A 19,019-nucleotide genomic window follows, 5' to 3' on the forward strand; every position below is an offset into this window, starting at 1 on the left:
AGCATAACATCAAGTGGGAGAGAGAATGGTTCGAAGGTGCAGCAGCAGCAAAAAGCTCCAGTGCAGCTCCTGCTGAATCCTGCCACAATGAACTGACCGAGCCGGAGCCAGCCCAATTCAATTCAAATCGATCACATCAGTATCATTTTTCCACCGACCATTCGTGTGCTTGTGTGCGGCGTGTGTGTGTTTGTGTGTGCGCAGTGTGTGTGTGTGTGTGTGTGTGGCGTGTGGGGTTGCACTGCACGTCCATATCTTATGCTGCTGGCAGCCAATAGACATCAAGGGAAGCATAGATATAGTGCCTTTCAAAGCAATTCAATTGATCAATCAATAGACGGAATTTAAGCGCCGAGTCTGGTCCTTTGACTGGCAGCTAATCGACTGGGGTTTTCCGAAGCGACATTATTCGCCATCTACATCTTCTATCGAAATCTTTCGACCTGGAAAAGTCACCGCCACCGCCACCGACAGAGAGAGTGGAAAGAAGAAATCAGCCCAGAGTGCCACTATCTACGCTATAAAATCGCAATCGGTGCCGTCTGCTCATCGTCGTGGCGTCAGTTGCGGTCAGAAGTCAAAAGACCAACCAGTTGAGTAAAATTCAAAGCATGAGTCGAACACACAGAGGCTTTCCCAGGCCGCCCACGAGCAACAAACAGTTGAATGATAAGCCCGACTAACTGCTACGCCTGGCTGGCCGTTGGATTTACATAAATCTACAAAAAACACGCTCCGGCAGTTAACAGAGTACACGTTTAATGGTAATGTTATCACATTTCCCGAACAAGTTTCTGGCCGTTTAACTTTGATAGTATGCGTCAAATTTCAAAAGGCTTGAAATGTCAATTTATGAGCCACCCGTAATTGCTCTTTGTCACGCAATTCCCAATTTACCGTTTTCCCTACGCGCTTTTCCGCCGTGCACAACCACTACTCGGGGAAAACGGTGGAAAAGCGAGGGAGAGGAAGTCAACGAGCACCGTGTAGCCTCGGAATCAGATTTTTGTTTTCGTTTTTTTCGCTCAGACCCGCCGTAGGGAAACGCGGTGACATTTCCGAACGGCTCCGAGCCTGGTTTTGAATATTTTCCGATACAATATGTGTTCGCCTCCAACATGAAAGATAATTGATGTTTCTTGTACTTTACAGCGGCCCTTGGCCCTAGCCTGGTCGGATGGTTGGTGTTTAAAGCGGGGGAAAGAAAACAAATATCGAAGCGCAATGAAAAAGGCAACCCAGCGAGTCGTTAGCGAAAGCTTTCAAGGAGGAAAACTATTGTCGGAAACAGTGAGAAGTTGCTTCCGCCGAAATGATGCTATTCCACACCGGAAGGGGAAATTTACTGGAAAGCCATTCATCTTTAGTCAACTTGAAATTGATACAACCGCGCGGTAATGTCGATGTATTTCTTTGTGTCGAGTAAACGACAACATAACTATGGTGCATAGTAAAAGCATCCATTGCGAGGCTCTTCTGAAACAAGACAAAAACTTCAACTCAGTGATCCTTTAGCGAATCCTTGCTGGAAACAGTTTTAACCGATTGGTGACCATCGATTCAAATTCGACGCGTTCTAGGTGGCCTAGTTTTGTTTTTCTCCTTTCTCGTGGCCATCATTTCGAGGCAACATTTTGAGGCAGTTATTTGAGCCCCTGCAGCAAGGATGCATTTATTTCTCTTCCTGCATTTCCCATTTGGGTTTTTTTTCTTTGGTTTTTGTACAACTGTCTGCAAGGATGGAGACAGAAGCACCACGGGGTAGATAGGGGAAAAACAAAACATAAACAAAAAACAAACTGCCGCCGAAGCAATATATTTAATCCTCTGTTGAACTGGAAAAAGCGGTTTCGATGTACTTGCATTTTTCATAGGGAAATTGGCGAGTAAAAAACACCATGTCGCCGGTGGTTTTATGCGCTTTCGATATATTTATGGCTCACCGTCCGCGTGCACGCATCCCGCGTTTTATGGCCCGCGTGTGTGTGTGTGTGTGATATCCAGTCCGTCAGGAGAGTGATGTAATCCTTCTGTTTGTGGTCCCCGAAAAAAGCCCCCCCATAAAGATCCTCGTCTCACTGGTGCATCCAAGTGCAGCAGCGTTTGGCTCGTGGTGCGTTTTCCCACTATCGTGTTGCATGTTAGTTGGATTAAGGTGTGTTGCATTGCGCCGAATGTTGTTCGGGGCATAGTTATGACGGCACACTAGTTGTTTTGGCTCTTGCACATGGGATAACAAGGGGAATTGCAGTACCTATGGCCTCGGTATTGAGGTATGTTGTACGAAAGAACACCGTTTTGTCGTAAGGATAATATTTTTTGGGTGAATTTAGGAAACTCTTCACAATAACATTCCTACAAGCACGTGTGGGGTTGTAAGTTGAACAAGTCCCGGGACACATACCCAGCCGTGTTCTTCACGAAGGTGTTGTTTAGTTTTCCCCTCCCCTTGACACCCACATGGCATTGGAAAATATATGGTAACCTTTGAAATTTGGCGAGCACCAGCAGCAACATTCAAAATTCCCCGAATCGAACATCGGAGTCGAATAGTGGGTCTCTAGTGTGAATCCCTACCGCGTGGAGGCGCTGCCAAAGGCGAGCATAAGTAGCATGTTGGTTGGGCGCGGACAGCGCATGTCCGCCCGAAAATGGCCCGAATTCGACTCCCCCGGTGATAGCCTTCTCTCGTGGCGAGCGCACTCTCCGCCTGGCGAAGGGTTACTCCAAACGAGCCGCGAATGGCATTGAATAGCCGTGCTCTTTTAACGTTTGCCTTCAGTTGGCAAAGATCGTGCCAAGAGGGCAAATATGGTCCGCCGGTAGCTCCGCGACGCTGGACACTCCAGAGCAAAGGGTGGATAGATAGGTGCCAATTGTTACATATCAAGCGTCGAACGTCGCTGCGTCACAGCGTTCTCATCCTGCACACACTTTGGATATTTTGCACAGTCGGCGTGAGAAGTGCGTGTCACCGCAGGCCTTGAAAGGCACAGTGTAGCCAGTGAAAGGCCATCGGGTTCACAGTGAGAGTGGGGCTGAGCAAAGGGCCATTGAAGCGAAGGGCAACCGACCAGACCAGTCCGAACCAAACCAAAGCAGTGCGTTAAAAATAGATTCGGACTCGGAAGTGTCGCGGGAACGCGAAGTGTCGTGCAATTTGCGCACGCCAAACCGGACCGAATCGACTAATTACGGAAAATGCGCGTTTCTGTGCGAGCAGTGACCGCACTCGACCGATTCCTGCTGACGGATTGTAGTGACACGAACGGCGTCTTCGAACGGCGCGCCGGCGACGATGCGTCCCGGCAACAGTGAAACGGTGGCAGGCTCGTGACGGCATGAGATTCGGCGCCAGACGCGCTTCTTCCAACTGGATACTACGAAAACGATGCATAAGATGTGGTGTTGGCTAGCAGTGTTGCACCTGTTCGTCCTTTATGGTACGTAGGGATCGGGGGGCACCGGCTGATGGGTGCGTACGTGTGTGTGTAAGTGTATTCTGATGAGCTCCGGTTTCTTGTTTACGTCCAGATTTCGTCCTCTGTATCACGCTGACCGAGGTGCGCGTCCCGAAGCACACGATTCGGGGCCACGCCGTCAAGCTTGAGTGCCACTACGATATGGAGGGGGAGGCCCTGTACTCGGTGAAGTGGTACAAGGACGGACGCGAGTTCTATCGTTACGTGCCAAGAGATGATCCTCCGGGAAGCTTTTTCCCCCAACCGGGCATAGCCATAGATGTGAGTAAAACTGTCTGAAACATGGAGCAATATCGTTCTCATGATCGAGGAAAGGTCGATCGAGCTGCCAACTTTAGATTTAGGATCATTTTAACGTTACCCATTTCACGAGAACTACTTGCAAATTATTAATATCTCAAAGTATTGCAAAACTTCAGGCCAATAGCTTAAATCCATCTGTAAACTTCATGTAGAATAATCTTTATATACAAAAGGACATCTTCAAACGGTTGTTAACTGTTTAAAGATTTTGTATCAAACCTTTTCGATTCAAATTTGCTATTGGATGTATCATAAACATATATCATTTTGTTATCATTTAATTCATGCAACGTAATTCGTGCTCGTTAACAGTTTGTCTGGTTGATATGAAACGATCAATCAACTTTATCCACAATTTGAGAGGTTCAGTCTTATGGATTAAGTAGTCCTAGTGAATTCCTCAACCATGCTTCAAATAGTACTACTAACTATGTCGGAATTCTCATATTCCTTATAAGAAATAGCCATCATCAAGTTTCCACTCCTTACGGCCTCCTGTTTACACTCTCTGCTCTGTCACTCCGACCCGTTTACTTTCTGTCTTCAGTTAGCCAATGCTACAAGCGAACAGGTGATCCTAGATCCTTTAGATTTATCCTCAAGCGGGAAGTACCGTTGCGAAGTGTCCGCTGAAGCTCCCTCCTTCCAGACGGTCTCGGATCACGGCGAGATGATGGTTGTAGGTGAGTAGTCGCCGACTTCTACAATGTCTGCATCGAAGGTTTCTTTCTCGCTCATCGCTCCCATCGTCCCTCCCCCACGGTTAGTTCTCCCAGACCAAGATCCGTACATAACGGGCGGAAAGCCGCGTTATCAAATCGGTGATCCGGTTCGCGTGAATTGCACTTCGGGCCGCTCGAAGCCAGCGGTCCACCTGACCTGGTACATCAATGGCGACCCGGCCGACAAAAGCCTCCTGAAGCACTACGAGCCACGCATCTCGGGCGTCGACCGTCTGGAAACGTCCATCCTCGGACTGGAGTTCCGCGTCAAACCAAAGCATTTCAAACACGGTGACATGAAGTTGAAGGTAACGTCCTCGTCCAGCAAAACCACCCTAGTCATCCCCAGTGCCAACGTTGTAGCCCACGTGTCTGACCGCGATTTCACTCGCCTTTCTCCCTTCCTTTCCACTCCACTCGCAGTGCCTCGCCACCATCTCGACCGTGTACTGGAAGAGCAATGAGGAGAGCGTCGAGGGCGAGAAGCTCCAAAAGGCGCCGACACTGGAGTCGCGAAGGGCCGTTTCCGCCGACTCACGAGCAGACCGCGTCCAGGGTAAGTTTGTGCGCGCCCACTCGCCTACCCAAGGGCTGGCAAGGACTCATTTGCATTTTCCTTTCCATCACCTTTCCTTGCAGCCGCCTCGAACAGCGGCCAGGCGAGGAAACCTGGCGTCCCACTGTCGGCATCGAAATTAGCAATTTATGTTTTCATTTTGTTGGCAAGTTATCGTTACACCAGTTAAAGGTAAGCATGAGCTAGGCGGTGGTGCAGACAGGGCCACAACACGAGGCGGCACGGAGCGGGGAAACGTGCAAAACGCGACTCTCAGCAGTTCAACTTCTTTCTACTTCGTCCTTGTTTGTCAATTATCCTGGAGCGGGAATGTTTTAAGAGTGTTGCCAAAGAAATTCTGAATGTTCGTGCGTGTATGTGTGTGCATGTTGTGTGCGTATGAAAGGGAGAGAAAGAGAGAGTGAAAGCTGGAGAACCAGCGAGGCATCGAGACGAATGACGCTCTTTAAAACATATCAGTAAAAATCAATGTCAAATATTCATCATATCAAAATGCACAGCTGAAGTCATTTTCTTGGAGCTATGGTTATTCGGACGAATAAGATAATGCAGAAGACGAAACGACACAGAAGGAATTTGTAAGAGCGGACAAACTACACAGAGTGTACATATTTCATAGTTTTAAAATCGAACAAACCACTTTCAAATATTGCCACAACTCCCACGAGCCCCCAAAAGAAGAAGATCATTTTCCAGTATCGAAACAAGAGCGTTGGGAAGCGAGACCTTCTTCCATCCGTTGCACGCAAAAGAGAAGTGATGAATAAAGTATAAAATTGTTTCAAAAATACCAGAACAAACCGAATCTTTCAAACGTCATAAGTTGTGAGGAGTTCATCCGAAGCGAACGCACGATTGATAACGCAAATCCTCTCGAAGGTGTACAAATCCTTTGTACAAACAAAAACTCAACAGGAAAAAGTAAGTACTATGAGAAGGAAAAGCTTTACGAAAACTAATTTAACATTCAATCTCACGTCAAGTCTTTCTCTGCCAGCGTTGAGAAATCAAATACATAATGGTGAAAGCTATTCGAGTATTTTATTCGAGACGGTGGAAGCGAAAACAACATCAGCTAAACATTTCGTTTAGCCTGCGACTTTCGTCCATCCAATCGCCCCGGGATACAACTATTAATAAAATTACAGCAAAGAATGTTTCGCTATTTCGTGCAGAAGGACCCACCTTCCCAACGCCCGAGGGTAATTTTCTTGAAGCTGTCGTACAAAATAATAGAAGAAACGAGATCCTGTCACGGAGGGTGAAACGACGGCCACAATTTGAAACCGCCCGGAGAGTAGTAGAGAACAAAAACTGGAATGAAAATCGAAAGCAACGAAAAAAAAAGTGTATGGAAAGGCAATCTCCGATTATTTTCTACTCTCGAGGCCGAGGACACAGAACAGAAGAGCTATTTATCGAGGCTTGGAGAAATCGAACACCATTGCTAAAATAATTGAAGCCGTTGGATCAGAGGAATGTTTCAGAGTCATCGAGTGTGTTCTTGGGTGTGTGTGTGTGTGCACATTCACACACACAAACACACACATTCGCCTACGGCGGTGTATGACACTACTTTTTGTTTCTTCTGCTCCCTGGCTTTGCTGGCTCCTATTTCGTGCTTTACCGGCATGATATCCATTTATTTCATTATCGTTCTATTTAGTGCTACTTGAGAGCGAAGCACTATGCTGCCCGAGGAGAAAGTTTTCGATCCATTCTCATTTTCCACCGTGCACCGTTTCCTTCGGTTTCCTTTTTTGGTGCCTGCGGTATGATGTTACACAACACTTGGAACGACAGCGGATACCTATTCAAGCTCAAATGGACAAGCAGTTAGTGTGTCTATGGTGAGTTACGCCCCCATTGCCATCACCAATAGCGCCCTTTCCGTTTCCCTCAGGCTACCACGAACCGCTAAGAAGGTGCACAGCCACGATTAATAGCTTCCGAGAACATTCTGACGCTGAAAAGCTGCAGGTGCTGATACGATCCGATCTCGTCCACAGTTCCTTGTTTCTAGGGCACAAACACAAGCAAACTTTCCCTAGCTGGAGATGAATCTGGAGGGTCGATTTTCCTCCGAGGGGCTGACGAATTGGTTTTAGGAACTCTCAAATCGTTATTACTTTGAACTGCAGACCTTGTCGACCAGAACGGAACGATTCGGCAACCTATCGGCACGAACTACCATCGTTGACCTTTGGGTTGTGTTATGTTCCACCCACGGTCCGACCCGGAGGCACAAACCATCCTCAAGTTCAGGGCATCAGTTTTTTTTTTTTTGTAAAAAAGGGAACATATCAAGCTTTATCGTGAGCGAAAGCGAAACGTTCCAATGAAGTTACGAGAAAGAAGAAAAACCAATGAAAAGATAATTAAGAAACATTATGTTTGCTAACCGTTTTGTGCAAAACTCCATCAGCTTTTCCTTCGTGCGGCGGGAGGGAATTAAAACATTTCCTTTCCGAAGCATGTGATAGGGCCCGGCTAAACAACCATCAAACTCGATTAGTGGCGATGCATCTTGCGTTGGCCACAGCTTCGTCAATGGCGCCACCACATGCTTGGCAGCGCCTGGGCTGGGGATGTTGCTTCTTTGTGTTACGCTTCTTCGTCCCTTCAACGACTTGCCAAATGGGAAATGTTTCGCCGAACACGCTTTCGCAGGCAGCAGCCTCGCGCCCACATGAGCAAGCGAGGAAATTTTATCCAAGTGATTATAATTTGAATAATTACTCCGAACCTCCGAAAAGAAAATTCATGCTTCCCGAGCTCCTGACGCCTGATGCGCGCCAATGCGGAGTGACGAACGGAGCCACGGCGGTAGGCGGGTAAATTTGGATAAGGAGAAGAAAAACAATTACCATTTGCTCATCTCCTTCTAATCGTTTTACGTTTCATCTAAGTCGGCGTAACTTTGGTCATTAATCACGGTTCCACGAAAAAAAATCTTGTTTGACAGCTTTAATGCTTGGTAGTCACGCAATTTCATCCCCTTCGTGCGGAAGATGTTTTCCCACCGCTTTTTCTGGTCGCTCCTCCGTGTGCGTTCGAGGATGCTAATTCAATGCGCTGCATTTTCTCCTGCGCTGGCGAGCACGTCGTAGCCACAAAACTTTCCGGAAAAACGTGAGTGTTTGCGTACGTTACAACTTGCGTCCCACATGTCTACCCGTGAGTTTTGCATAAAAGAGAACCAAAGCCACCGTTTGCACAGCCAAATCCTACACAAATATTTGCCCATATACACAGCCGAAACGGTGTTTGTCTTCGGGACTCGCCTTTCGCGTTTCTATTTTAATTCCTAGCGCTTATTTTGCACCTTCACCTGGAGACGTGTGAACAGCTCGCTGCCTACGTATGACGTATTAACACGCAAAGAAAAACGAGAAAGTTCCAACCTTCGGACGTGAGTAAATCCTTCAATGTGAGCCCTAGTTACAACCTACAATATGTTGCTTGTAATTGTTAATTTGTTTGCTTGCAAAATAAAAGATTTATATTTCTATTCGGATCCGGCCATGGGCGGGGTAGAGAAAAACGTACCAACTAGGATAAGAGTCTTTTATGTGGAAAAGAAAAACTTCTGCGAAGGGGTTGCTATCATGCCATCATAAACTCTCCATCGTGTCCATTCCCGGCCACGTATTTGTTCACGGAAGAATATTTGTGTGTAATTATGATCCCTTTTCCGTGTTGACCAACGCTGGAAACCGTACTCGAGGCGTGCGGGGTAGCCGTTTTTCTCATATTACCCGTTCGACAAACATGGGTCGCACATGTTTGACATCGTGTTCGCTCATGAGGAGAATGAAACCTTCTGGAGTGGAAACATAAACAGTTGCCCTCCACCCCACGCATCCAAACATATCGGGCGACTAACATACAGGACCTCAACCTCATTCCTCAACCTCCCCAACTCGTTTTCTTTAGCCTAGTTTAATGATTGACACAGGCAATATCATCGCATCGAAGGAAAATCGATTGAATAATGATAAAATATACCGTCCTTCCAAACCCGGACCGCAACATAGGTTGGGGGGAGGGTGGGACAGCATTGATCTTTGGCCAAAGAGCAGCCAAGAGTGACCAGCTGTGCGCAGAAGGCAACTGAAAATTTTCAGTCCGGTTCGGGCCCCCGGTCGCTAGTAAAGTCATCGAATTTATGCTTCGATTAGTATTCCACTTTCGTACGATTATCACCGAGTACGAGCAGTGCACCTGATCTCGCAAAAGGATAACGTTTGACACACGGCCCGATAAAAATGTCTCCGTGTGTGGATTCCGTGCCGGTGGAGACGGTGCTGGTGGTGGTGGTGTGGACGACGGTCCGGAAAGCCGCAATTCGGAAACGACAACTGCCAAAAAGTGTGGAAAGCGCCTCGAAAGCGCCTCACGTAGCCGCATGGAAAATCATTTATCTTCAACTCGACCGCTTTCGCATTCACGTTTCACAGAACTTTCATTCGAACGACGACGACGTACATTACGATGGGACCTACGACAATGACATCGACAACGACACCGACGGAGACGGTGCGGAAAGTCCTTTGCAGTCCATGTATCTTCTCGGTGCTTGCAGGAGAACGTTCGCCGCTTATGGATCAGTATAAACTGTCAACTATCACGACGCAGCAATGTTGGCGTGTTGTGCAAGCGGGTGACACTCTATCGGCAGCTGCATCGTGCCTGTCCTCTTCCTGGCGAAGGCAAACGAACAACATCCTTGATTGGACGAGATTTATATGCCCCCTTTCGAACAATGCAAGGATCCCTTCAAAAGGTGATCCTATTCGAACAATTTCAACCGAACGCTTTTGATTCAACTAAACTCGTTCGTTTTGTTCGTGTAAGTTAATTTTATTTATTTAAAAATTCGCAGTTCTTATGGCATTGTTTGAAAACTACATGCAAAACTAGAAAATGTTGCAAATTTACCGAAAACAATGATGAAACAACCTATTCCTGTTAAACATATCTACTAAGACAGACTAAGGCGTTGAACTTTGTAAAACCATCGTTCCTTACAATCGCACCAAAACCGACCTCATTTTCATCCGACGCTTGCCAAACCGTAGCAATCGTCAGCACATTTCGTTCGCGTTGCTATAAAGAAGGAGTCGGTGCCGAGCCAATGATGAGTGAGACAGTAAAACACCTTTGATAGGCTTCATATAACCGAGCAAATAAATTCTCCTCTTTCGTTGCTAAACGATTGATTAAACAGTCGATTCCGCCGGCATAACTTCATTACACCTTCCAAACGACTGTAATATACCAGACGCTTGGGTGTGCGGCGAGAAGAAACATCCTTCCGCCCATTAGGACATTCTCCAAATCAACCGAGCTCACATAAAACGGAAGAAATAAACAGCAAACAAATCGCCAAACACGATGAATGGAGCTCGGTATTGGCCGAGGACGAAGCAGCCGAAAACAAAAAAGGCTGAGGCACAGAAGCAAACGAGAATAATCTCAAATTGTTGCAACAATTAGCTTTTATAGGAACCAAGCGCCCACTCTAGGGGGGTGGCCTGATTTATGACACCCTTTCATTAGCGCTATCGTAAAACTATGGTAAAAGCTGTAAATAACATCATCCGCGCCCGGCCACCCAGCGCCACACGCACACCTTCACTCGCACATGTTCGGTCGTTTGCGATAATCAACTGCTAATCGGTGGTTCGGTTGCGATGGACCCTCGGAGTTGATGAGATTTGACTGATTTTATCTTGCATCCTCCCAACCAAGCATTGTTGCAGCCGGCAGCAGTTGGGAAACATTGAAACATTTCCGACGAAGGTGTTATCCATCCTGCGGCCGGAAGTGACGGTCTCACACAACACGCAGCACACTTCCGGCCGATTTCGGTGGTCCGGAGTGGGCGAGTTTTAAACGCCTCCGTTTCGAGGATACCGTTGAGTTATTCCTCAGGTGAAATGTGGCGCCGTTTATCCGTTAGATAATGATTTATGATACCAACTGAGGGGTAAGGCCGGCTATGCAAAGGTTCCCCGTAGCATCCTATGGCCATTGGGGATGGGGGTTGGGCCGATTTGGCGAATCGGAGACGATCACGTCGTAGTGTGTTTCATCGCCCTCATAAATCATTCACCATATCATATGTTGGTGACAAATAAGAATCATTTTTCAACTAGTTTTTCAAACCGAACCCCTAACCCCGACGGGACGGGATGGAACTTGTCGTCGTCTCCCGACCGATGGGAATTTGACCAAGTTCGTTGGTCATCGCTGTCGTGTCTTTGCACTGGTGTAAGCAAAGTCCCCTGGACGTACTTCGGTCGTTCGGTCGACTCGAACGAAAAAGGGATAAACCGGTGAGCCGGGCAGAGAACATGGATTCGTCGTTCCGGTTGCGACCGGTGGTCCGTTCGAAATACGGTTATGCCCAGCCTACAGCTCACACCCGGCTGCAACGAACAAGGAAAATGCGGAAGAATCGGAAAACGGAGAGCTACGGCCGGCTACGTTTGCTTGTTCACTCGCTTTCACAGTTTCCTTCCGGAAAACCCGTCCCGAGATCGCCGACTGCTGGCCAGGAGCGGCTCCAAGGCGCATAACCCATTCAATTTATCGTTATTGTTATTGCCATTCCCCAAATTATAGAGCATAATCGATGCCGAACGAATTGGCATCGGTGCGGAATCGCAGGCCACCTCTAGCTTCAGTACGTTCGCTCGAACGGTTCGCTCCGCAAGTCCAGGCGACCTGGTGCTATGCTGATGCTGGTGTGGCCATTGCAATCTCTACCAAACGTCCCATTACGTCCCATTCTCCCAGCATCGCTCTTCTTCTTCGCCGTCGTCGTCGTCGTTCGACGAAGTCCCTTTGAATAAGCTCAATAAAATTCACCATGCATAATATACGTCGGCGGCCACAAGAATGGCGCATCGTCATTCATGCTCGTCGAGGCTCGGTAGAACATAAGCGGCAGCACTGGCTCGTCGATCGATGGTGGATGGGAGGCACGGAAAAACGAGCAACAGACGACACCTTCACGGGCATTTCATCGAGCCAAAATAAAACCAATCCGTTGTCGTGATGTCAATCGAGGGTAAACATGAAAACTGGTAGCTTAAAAGAAGAAAGCCTTGTTTTGATTTATTGGAACGCCCTTCAATGGTGTTTCCACGTCTTTTGTATCATAATTTTACAAACAGTTGGTAGCTTTTTTACAATAACAGAACTATGGGCCATGGAAAATAAGCCGCACCATCGGTCGTAATAAATCGTCGTTTTTCCCATTTTCCGCAAGTAGACGAAGATTTTCATTAGATTTTTGGAAAAGTGAAACAACTGTCAACGGGTATAATTCACATGCTGAATATTTTACACCGCACTGGTGTCTCAAATGCAACATTAATTAAAGGCAGAGGTGTATGCGATTTACCATTGAGTCGACTAATTTAATTTGCGTTAGTTTCACTCTGATGCTCTCGTTTCGGGCTACCGTCATCTCCCGTGATGGAGTTTGTTCGAGAAGGAGAGAACGCGACAGGAACAGCCCGGACCCAGGACCGAAAACCGCCGATGGAAATTATTTTAAGAGCACTGTGGGAGAGCTCAAGGGAAACGCGACAACCACAAAGCTGTTTGCATTAAAGATTTACATAATGAAATCAGCGTAATAAATGCCGTTACTTACCCCAGTACGTGTGAGTGTGTGACTGTGTGGTGCCCTTCCGCGTAACCGTGGCAGCCTGTCCCCAAACTATGCGGCACGCTGGTGGGAGGGCGGCGACGAGAGGTGCCAAAAGTTTCCTCTCGACCCGTTCGGAGCAATCGGCATTTCCGAGATCCACGTACCCGAGAGCGCGCTGCTTATGTGACGCGGAAATCACTCGGCAGCCGCCATGCTGATTTGCTTCGCTGCAAACGGTTGCTGCTTTTAATAACTCGTTCCGTTCCGGTCCTTCCTGAGCCAGCCGACCTCCTACCCTTGCGCCCACCAGACGGGGGTGACTGATGGCCTTCGGAAGCGGGCGAGCCGCGATAGGCTGGTTCCTATTTAAATCAGTTTTCCTCCATCGCGCCAATTACCCTAATGAATTTGTCGCATTTTCTTACTTTAAGATTTTACGAATACAACACACACACACACGTACACACACACGCAATTTCCCGGCCATTTTCTGTTTCCCGTACCCCGTAGTCGTTTGAGTGATGCTGTTGCTCTTTTGCGCGTTGGAAGCTGGATGCCCGCGGTGTATGGTGGAATGTGTGGGACTTTTAAGCAGGAAAAGCGCGCGAAACCGAGCGCGAACCCAGCGTCGTGTCAGTGTGTACCTGTGGAATTGGTTGCGTCAACAGAGACCCGCGCCGCTCCTGCTATTCTTATCGCGCGGCGTTTCGCGCTTCACGACTTTTTCCGGCAACAGCCCGGACGAGGACTTGGTCTGGCAGGCGCGCATTTTCCTTTTGATGCTTGTCGCTTGTTCGCCCTTCACAGCGGTTTTGACGTTCCCTCGGCAGCAGCGACATTCTTTGCCTGGCCGCCTCTAGAATACAGTCGCTCGCAAACACGTACTACTCGCGCGCTCCACAACACACGCGAGTGTAGTAGAGCCTCTTTTCACTTTCCTTTCACATTTGGATGCTGAAGGACTCGACTCGAGCCAAAGCACCGCTCGAACGCACGAAGCCAGCTTTAAATGAATAAAATTCGTTTTAAAGCTCCCCACCAGCATTAACCAGATCGTCACCGGCAGGGCTCTCGGTGACGTCGTTCAAATGAATGACAAATGTACGATATTAACACCCACCCACCACCTCAGGCCTCAGTCCCAGCGAAGACCAGGTGTTCAAGTGGAAATGATTTGATTATGTAGCGCTCAGTATTTTTTTATTGTTTTTAAGCCTCGCTACTCGGGAAACCCACCCTTCGCCAGACCGTGATGGAGTTATTAAAATTACCCTCAATTCGCAACGTTTTGATGGCTATTATTTCGACGCCACATGTGAGAAATGAATACGCAGCAAGCGCAGAAGCCACCATTAGCTGGATTTATTATTTCAAAAACACCCGGTGTAACCGCATTCCGCATCCCATTCGGCGCACAATCAATATGCCAAATGAGCTCTGTAGAGCGTACTCCATGTAGTAGGTTCATTTCAAATATATGAACCATCATCGATAAATAGTTTAGATAAAGCGACGCAACAGTTAACCCATCGTGGAGCATTTTAAACGCGGAGGTGTTAAGTTTGCAGCATTTCCTGCAAGCAAATAAAAGGATAAATTGTGAAATGCTTCAATACTTACTCAGCGCATAAAAGGCTTATTTATTGCTTAACCAATGTTTATATCAAACCGCTGTGTGAAGGTGAAAAATCTAACCTCATCCTGGAAGGAATGGAAGCTCAATTGGCTAACCGCAGCAAGATGAAATGACGAGTTTGCGAATCTCTGCTTTCCGAGCACAAACAGAGAAGGATAAACGAAGGAAACCAAGCGGAACGGACCTCATACAAAGGAGCTTGAACACAGGATGAGTAGTTGTCTGTGTGTATGTGTGTGTATATATAAGAGAAATGCAGCCGACCATCGTCAATTGTGTGCTAATGAAACAAGCGGAACCGGAAGCACCAGCATTGATAGATGATGAATCAGTGCCTTGGTGCTTGGCTTCTGAAGGGAATAAACAATCGCAAAGGGCCACCAAAAGCACCAACTCTTCGATGCTTTGATAATACATCGCCGGTCAGATGAATGGCTTCCTGTACTGTCATGAGCAGCTCCGTTCAGGAAGTGACTATGAAAGCCAAGGAATGTTGCTGCCCACTAATAGTCGGCGGGTCGAGCGCACTGGAACATGAAGAAACTCATTAGCCTTTTGTACGCGTCGCCGTGTGTGTGTGTGCACGAGTCCGTTGGTAACAGTTTCCGATGAGTATCCCGTTGCCACACGCGTTCCAGCTCCATCATTCACCTTCGTCCACGCCAAGCAGCCCATTGCGAGTGTGTTCCCTTTCGCGCACGTGATCTACGTAGTCAGAAAAGTGCTCTCTTCGCGCGGCAGTAGCTTGTTTGGCATTTTCCAGCAAAATTATAACCACATTATTCATAACTCTTCGGCCCGAGAAATATGAGCGCCATAAGTCAAGCGTGGTTTGCGCCGGAGGCCACGGCCTTCCTTCCTCTAGCCGCCACATCAATTTGCCCTATTACTTATTGCTATTGATCGGGCGTTTGAATGCCATTTTGTATTCATAATTTTGCGTATCTACATTTAAAAAATATCTTCCCGTGCGCAGCACGCGGATCTGCACCGATTTTTCCCCACCGGGCGGAGGGGGGTGGTTACAAGAAATCAAAATTTATGGAGAAATAATATTTACAATCAAAACCGTTAGGATGGAGCCGCAAGGGCGAAGATACGCTCACGCGCTAAGAAACGCGAAGGCATGCGTCAAAATAGAATAAATCAACCGAGAGCTTCGAAATCGATTTCTTTAGAACGGGGAAAAAATGCTGCCTTGCTGGCTTCCCGACCGCACGCCAAGCAATGGCGTTTGGTTTGTTTTGATAAATATTGCTCCCAAGCGTGCAAGGGGCTCTGTGGACATAGTTTTCTTTGAAGGATACCAGGCCTTCAGCCTTCCCTTCCATGGGTACGGGGATGTGGGTGGCTCACAAAAACTAAAAACCATGAAATAAACATTAATCCTAACCGATGCCAGCGGGTTGTGGAATTATTAAGGGTTCATCGCTGGACGATTTACGCGACTGAGAAGGCTTCCATCTTCCTTCCTTGCGTTGGAAAATATACAGCGGAAAATGGCCTCCACTCATTTCGCTCCTGTCGTTCAAAAATCGATCCAATAGAACATGACGCAGCAACATTTCGATAAACATTTTTCTACCCAACACCGTCATTTATGTTTTGATCGGGTCTATTCGATTCTATTTCTCGATGCTAGAAACTGTGAAAAATGACAAAAAACACTCTGGTGCCATTTCACAAGGCAACCATTCGGAGGATAGCGCGTGTTTATGGCTGGAAGGTGGAAAACGAACCTCCCAAACGGGGTCCGGAGATGCATTCAAATTTTATATGAACTAACGGCCAAGACGCTTGCCAAGCGACGGGAACAAGAGCAATGTCATGCATTTCAAATGCTGCATTTATGGGAAAAAGTTACCATTGCCATTGTCACAACACCTCGTCGGAATCCGAACGACCCGGTCCTGGGAACGCCGATGTGTGTGCCGAAAAAAGCCGGATGTGCAGGTTCCTCTGCATTCATTACTCTTTCCTGTCGCCCTGGCGGAGTTGGTGTACGTACGCGTATCCAAAACTTGAAAACCAGGCAAAGCCATCACCAGGAAGGGCGAGTAAAATGGGAAAAGTCTTTACCCTGGAAAGCGTAAAACTCGTTCGCTCGCTCGGAAAACTCGGGCCGGGTTCTCAGGTTTGGAAATAAAAAGCGAGAAGTTAAGCCAACTTTTTCACCCCTTCGGTGAAAATGAACTCCTCACCGAAAAAAAAAGAAAAGGAGAACCTCCCACCCTCCCCTAGATGAAACGCTCCCCACCCCTCGCCGGAAAAGAGTTGGCCCCTCCATTCGGGCGCCCACGGGTCGCGTCCAACGATAAGGCACCCGGCAGTGGGAAACTGGCAAAAGGCAATAAAATGAACCTTTTCCCTTAGTGCGGTAACGGTGGAAAACTCCATGCAGTAGGGAGGGCGCGAGGGGCATGTAATGGAAGATATCACAAGAAATGTGTTCGGGTAAGCCCACTGGCACGGGACTAACATTGTGTGTAAGCGAGTTTCGAGTTCGTGTCCGTGTCACCGTGCGCACTCTGCTTCTCGTCGGCTTTATTATCGTCCCTTCTTGACAGTTTCCAACTCCATGGGCACCATAAACCGGCTCGCTTTTCCTCGAGTGTTGCCCGCCTGCCTGCTTTGCGCCGGGCTAAAGAAAATAAAAAAGAAATCGATATACGAAACCAGCACCACATCCCCCACTTCCGAGCCACAAAATGGTTGCACAAAAAGATACACCGCAAATAACTTCCCTGGCTCGGGTACTGGCGTCGGGAAACTAAGGAACCGATCCGGCAGTAAAGATGGCAACTTTTATTCACTCGTCACGTGCACCAAAACGGCTCGTCTCGAGAGTCTCCCGAAGCGGGAGGGAAAGAGCCGACTTTAGAATCCAGTTTTAAGAGATGCCACCGCTTTGCCCTCGCGCTGCAGGAGAGGCGAATAAAAGCGAAGCAATGATTGCTTATTACCACAATCGCGGTCTAAGTGGGTTTTCCGCACAATCCTTTCAAATCGCTCGCTGCTGGAATGTGTCACCGAAAATCGCACCCGGGAAACGGATTCGTATGTCACATGAGGCCAATGCGGGGGCTGTCGAGCGAGGCGTTACACACCGCAACTGAGAGCATGCAACAAACCCACAGGGTGCCGCACCTCAACCCTTTGTCCGGATGAAGGAATTAAAATTAATCGTAAAATCCAATAAATTGGCGCCGAACGTCTGGCCACCGACCGACGCCATCGATTATTCAGTTCCGGGTGGCCAAACCGAAAAACGGCACCAATAATTCATCCACCTCCCGCCCAAATTTACTTGGCCAACCGCATCCGGGTCGCGCGTTCCGGCTGCTGCGTTCCGGCCTGGCCTGGTCCACCGATCGGGGGCAATGATTAATTAATGAATTTTTAAAAGCAATCAAATAGATGGATTTCGCAGCGCAACAATCAGTGAAGCTTAATACGTCCAACCGCGTCCTTTGAATGCACTTTCGGTGCTGATGATGCACTTGATGATTCGCGACACCACGGATTATATCGGGCACTTGTGTTTTTGAAGTGTAAATCAGATACGGTTCGGATGGAGTTTTGACAAGAAAGCACGAGTGGCCATAATGAACAGTTGTCGATGGGACTGACCCAAATATCGATGAAAGCACGATGCAGCCCGATGCGATCAAAGGACCGAAACAAAAACACAACGCTTGAATAAAGAGGGTAACAATTTGTATGATTACACAGTGCCCTGTCTCTTTACAAAGGATTACCATAAAACAGGATGAGCGGAGTGATTTTTCACTTCATTTACTTGCTACGTTTGTTCCTGATTGTAAATCAAACTACGAAATTATTCCCACCAATTCCCCTAGGGGACCAGAAAAATCGGCTCGTAAAAGATGCAAGGAACGGAAAATTGAATTTATTGTTGGTGATAATCGAATTTAATTGGCCACGCAGCACAACTTTTCCGGCAATGGCAAGAAAACTTTCCACCGCCCAATCGAATGTTTTGGGCCGGGCTGATTTATGCCCGCCCATTTCGCAGTGCCGGGTGGTGGATGTAATTAAATAAATGACGTCGCAATAAAACCTAATGAAGGTGACATCTTCCCACCATGGACACTTCCTGTCCACCGTCGGGCACCTCTCCTTGCGAGCTTTTCTTCCTTCTTGCGTGACCCCTTTTGTAAAAGCGGAAACGCTGAAAGCGCACCGAACCGCCGAGCCCGATCGCATCGGGCGGACACATCTCAACCTGCTTCAAACTTTCACTTTCACTGTCGTCAAATTATCTGCCAGTCGTTTTATTACTTCCTACCCCGTCTCCTTGGTCTCGTCTCCCCACCACGCTTCCCATCTTGCCACCCCTCCAAGCAGCGCCAAATTCATCACAATGTTCAATATCTTTTGACATTTTTGTAATATCCTTCGCTGACAGCTTTTGTGTGTCGTCGAGCAGCGAGGCATCCTGCCGATTTCCTTACGGTGAAAATATTGCATCCCGTTTTCACTCAGCTAGGTAAAATAAAATTCTTGCCCACGCACCAAAGGTGCCAACACTCTTTTTGCTTTTTTACAGTTTTCCTTTTTCTCAAACGAACAATAAATATAGGAATAGGAACGATGAATACGTCCCGTGTGA

The 19,019-nt window shown here is 47.6% G+C and overlaps 1 protein-coding gene across 1 annotated transcript; it reads left to right on the forward strand.

The window, feature by feature from the left end:
- The first annotated feature begins 3,301 nt into the window (after positions 1-3,301).
- On the forward strand, positions 3,302-5,868 carry LOC131262743 (uncharacterized). Its single transcript, XM_058264809.1, has 6 exons — positions 3,302-3,443; positions 3,535-3,743; positions 4,333-4,468; positions 4,553-4,815; positions 4,931-5,063; positions 5,147-5,868. The coding sequence occupies exons 1-6, from the start codon at positions 3,392-3,394 to the stop codon at positions 5,251-5,253; spliced, it is 900 nt and encodes a 299-aa protein (XP_058120792.1). The 5' UTR covers positions 3,302-3,391; the 3' UTR covers positions 5,254-5,868.
- The last annotated feature ends 13,151 nt before the right edge of the window (positions 5,869-19,019 follow it).

This window comes from Anopheles coustani, chromosome 2, assembly GCF_943734705.1.
Source record: "Anopheles coustani chromosome 2, idAnoCousDA_361_x.2, whole genome shotgun sequence".
Lineage (NCBI taxonomy): Eukaryota > Metazoa > Arthropoda > Insecta > Diptera > Culicidae > Anopheles > Anopheles coustani.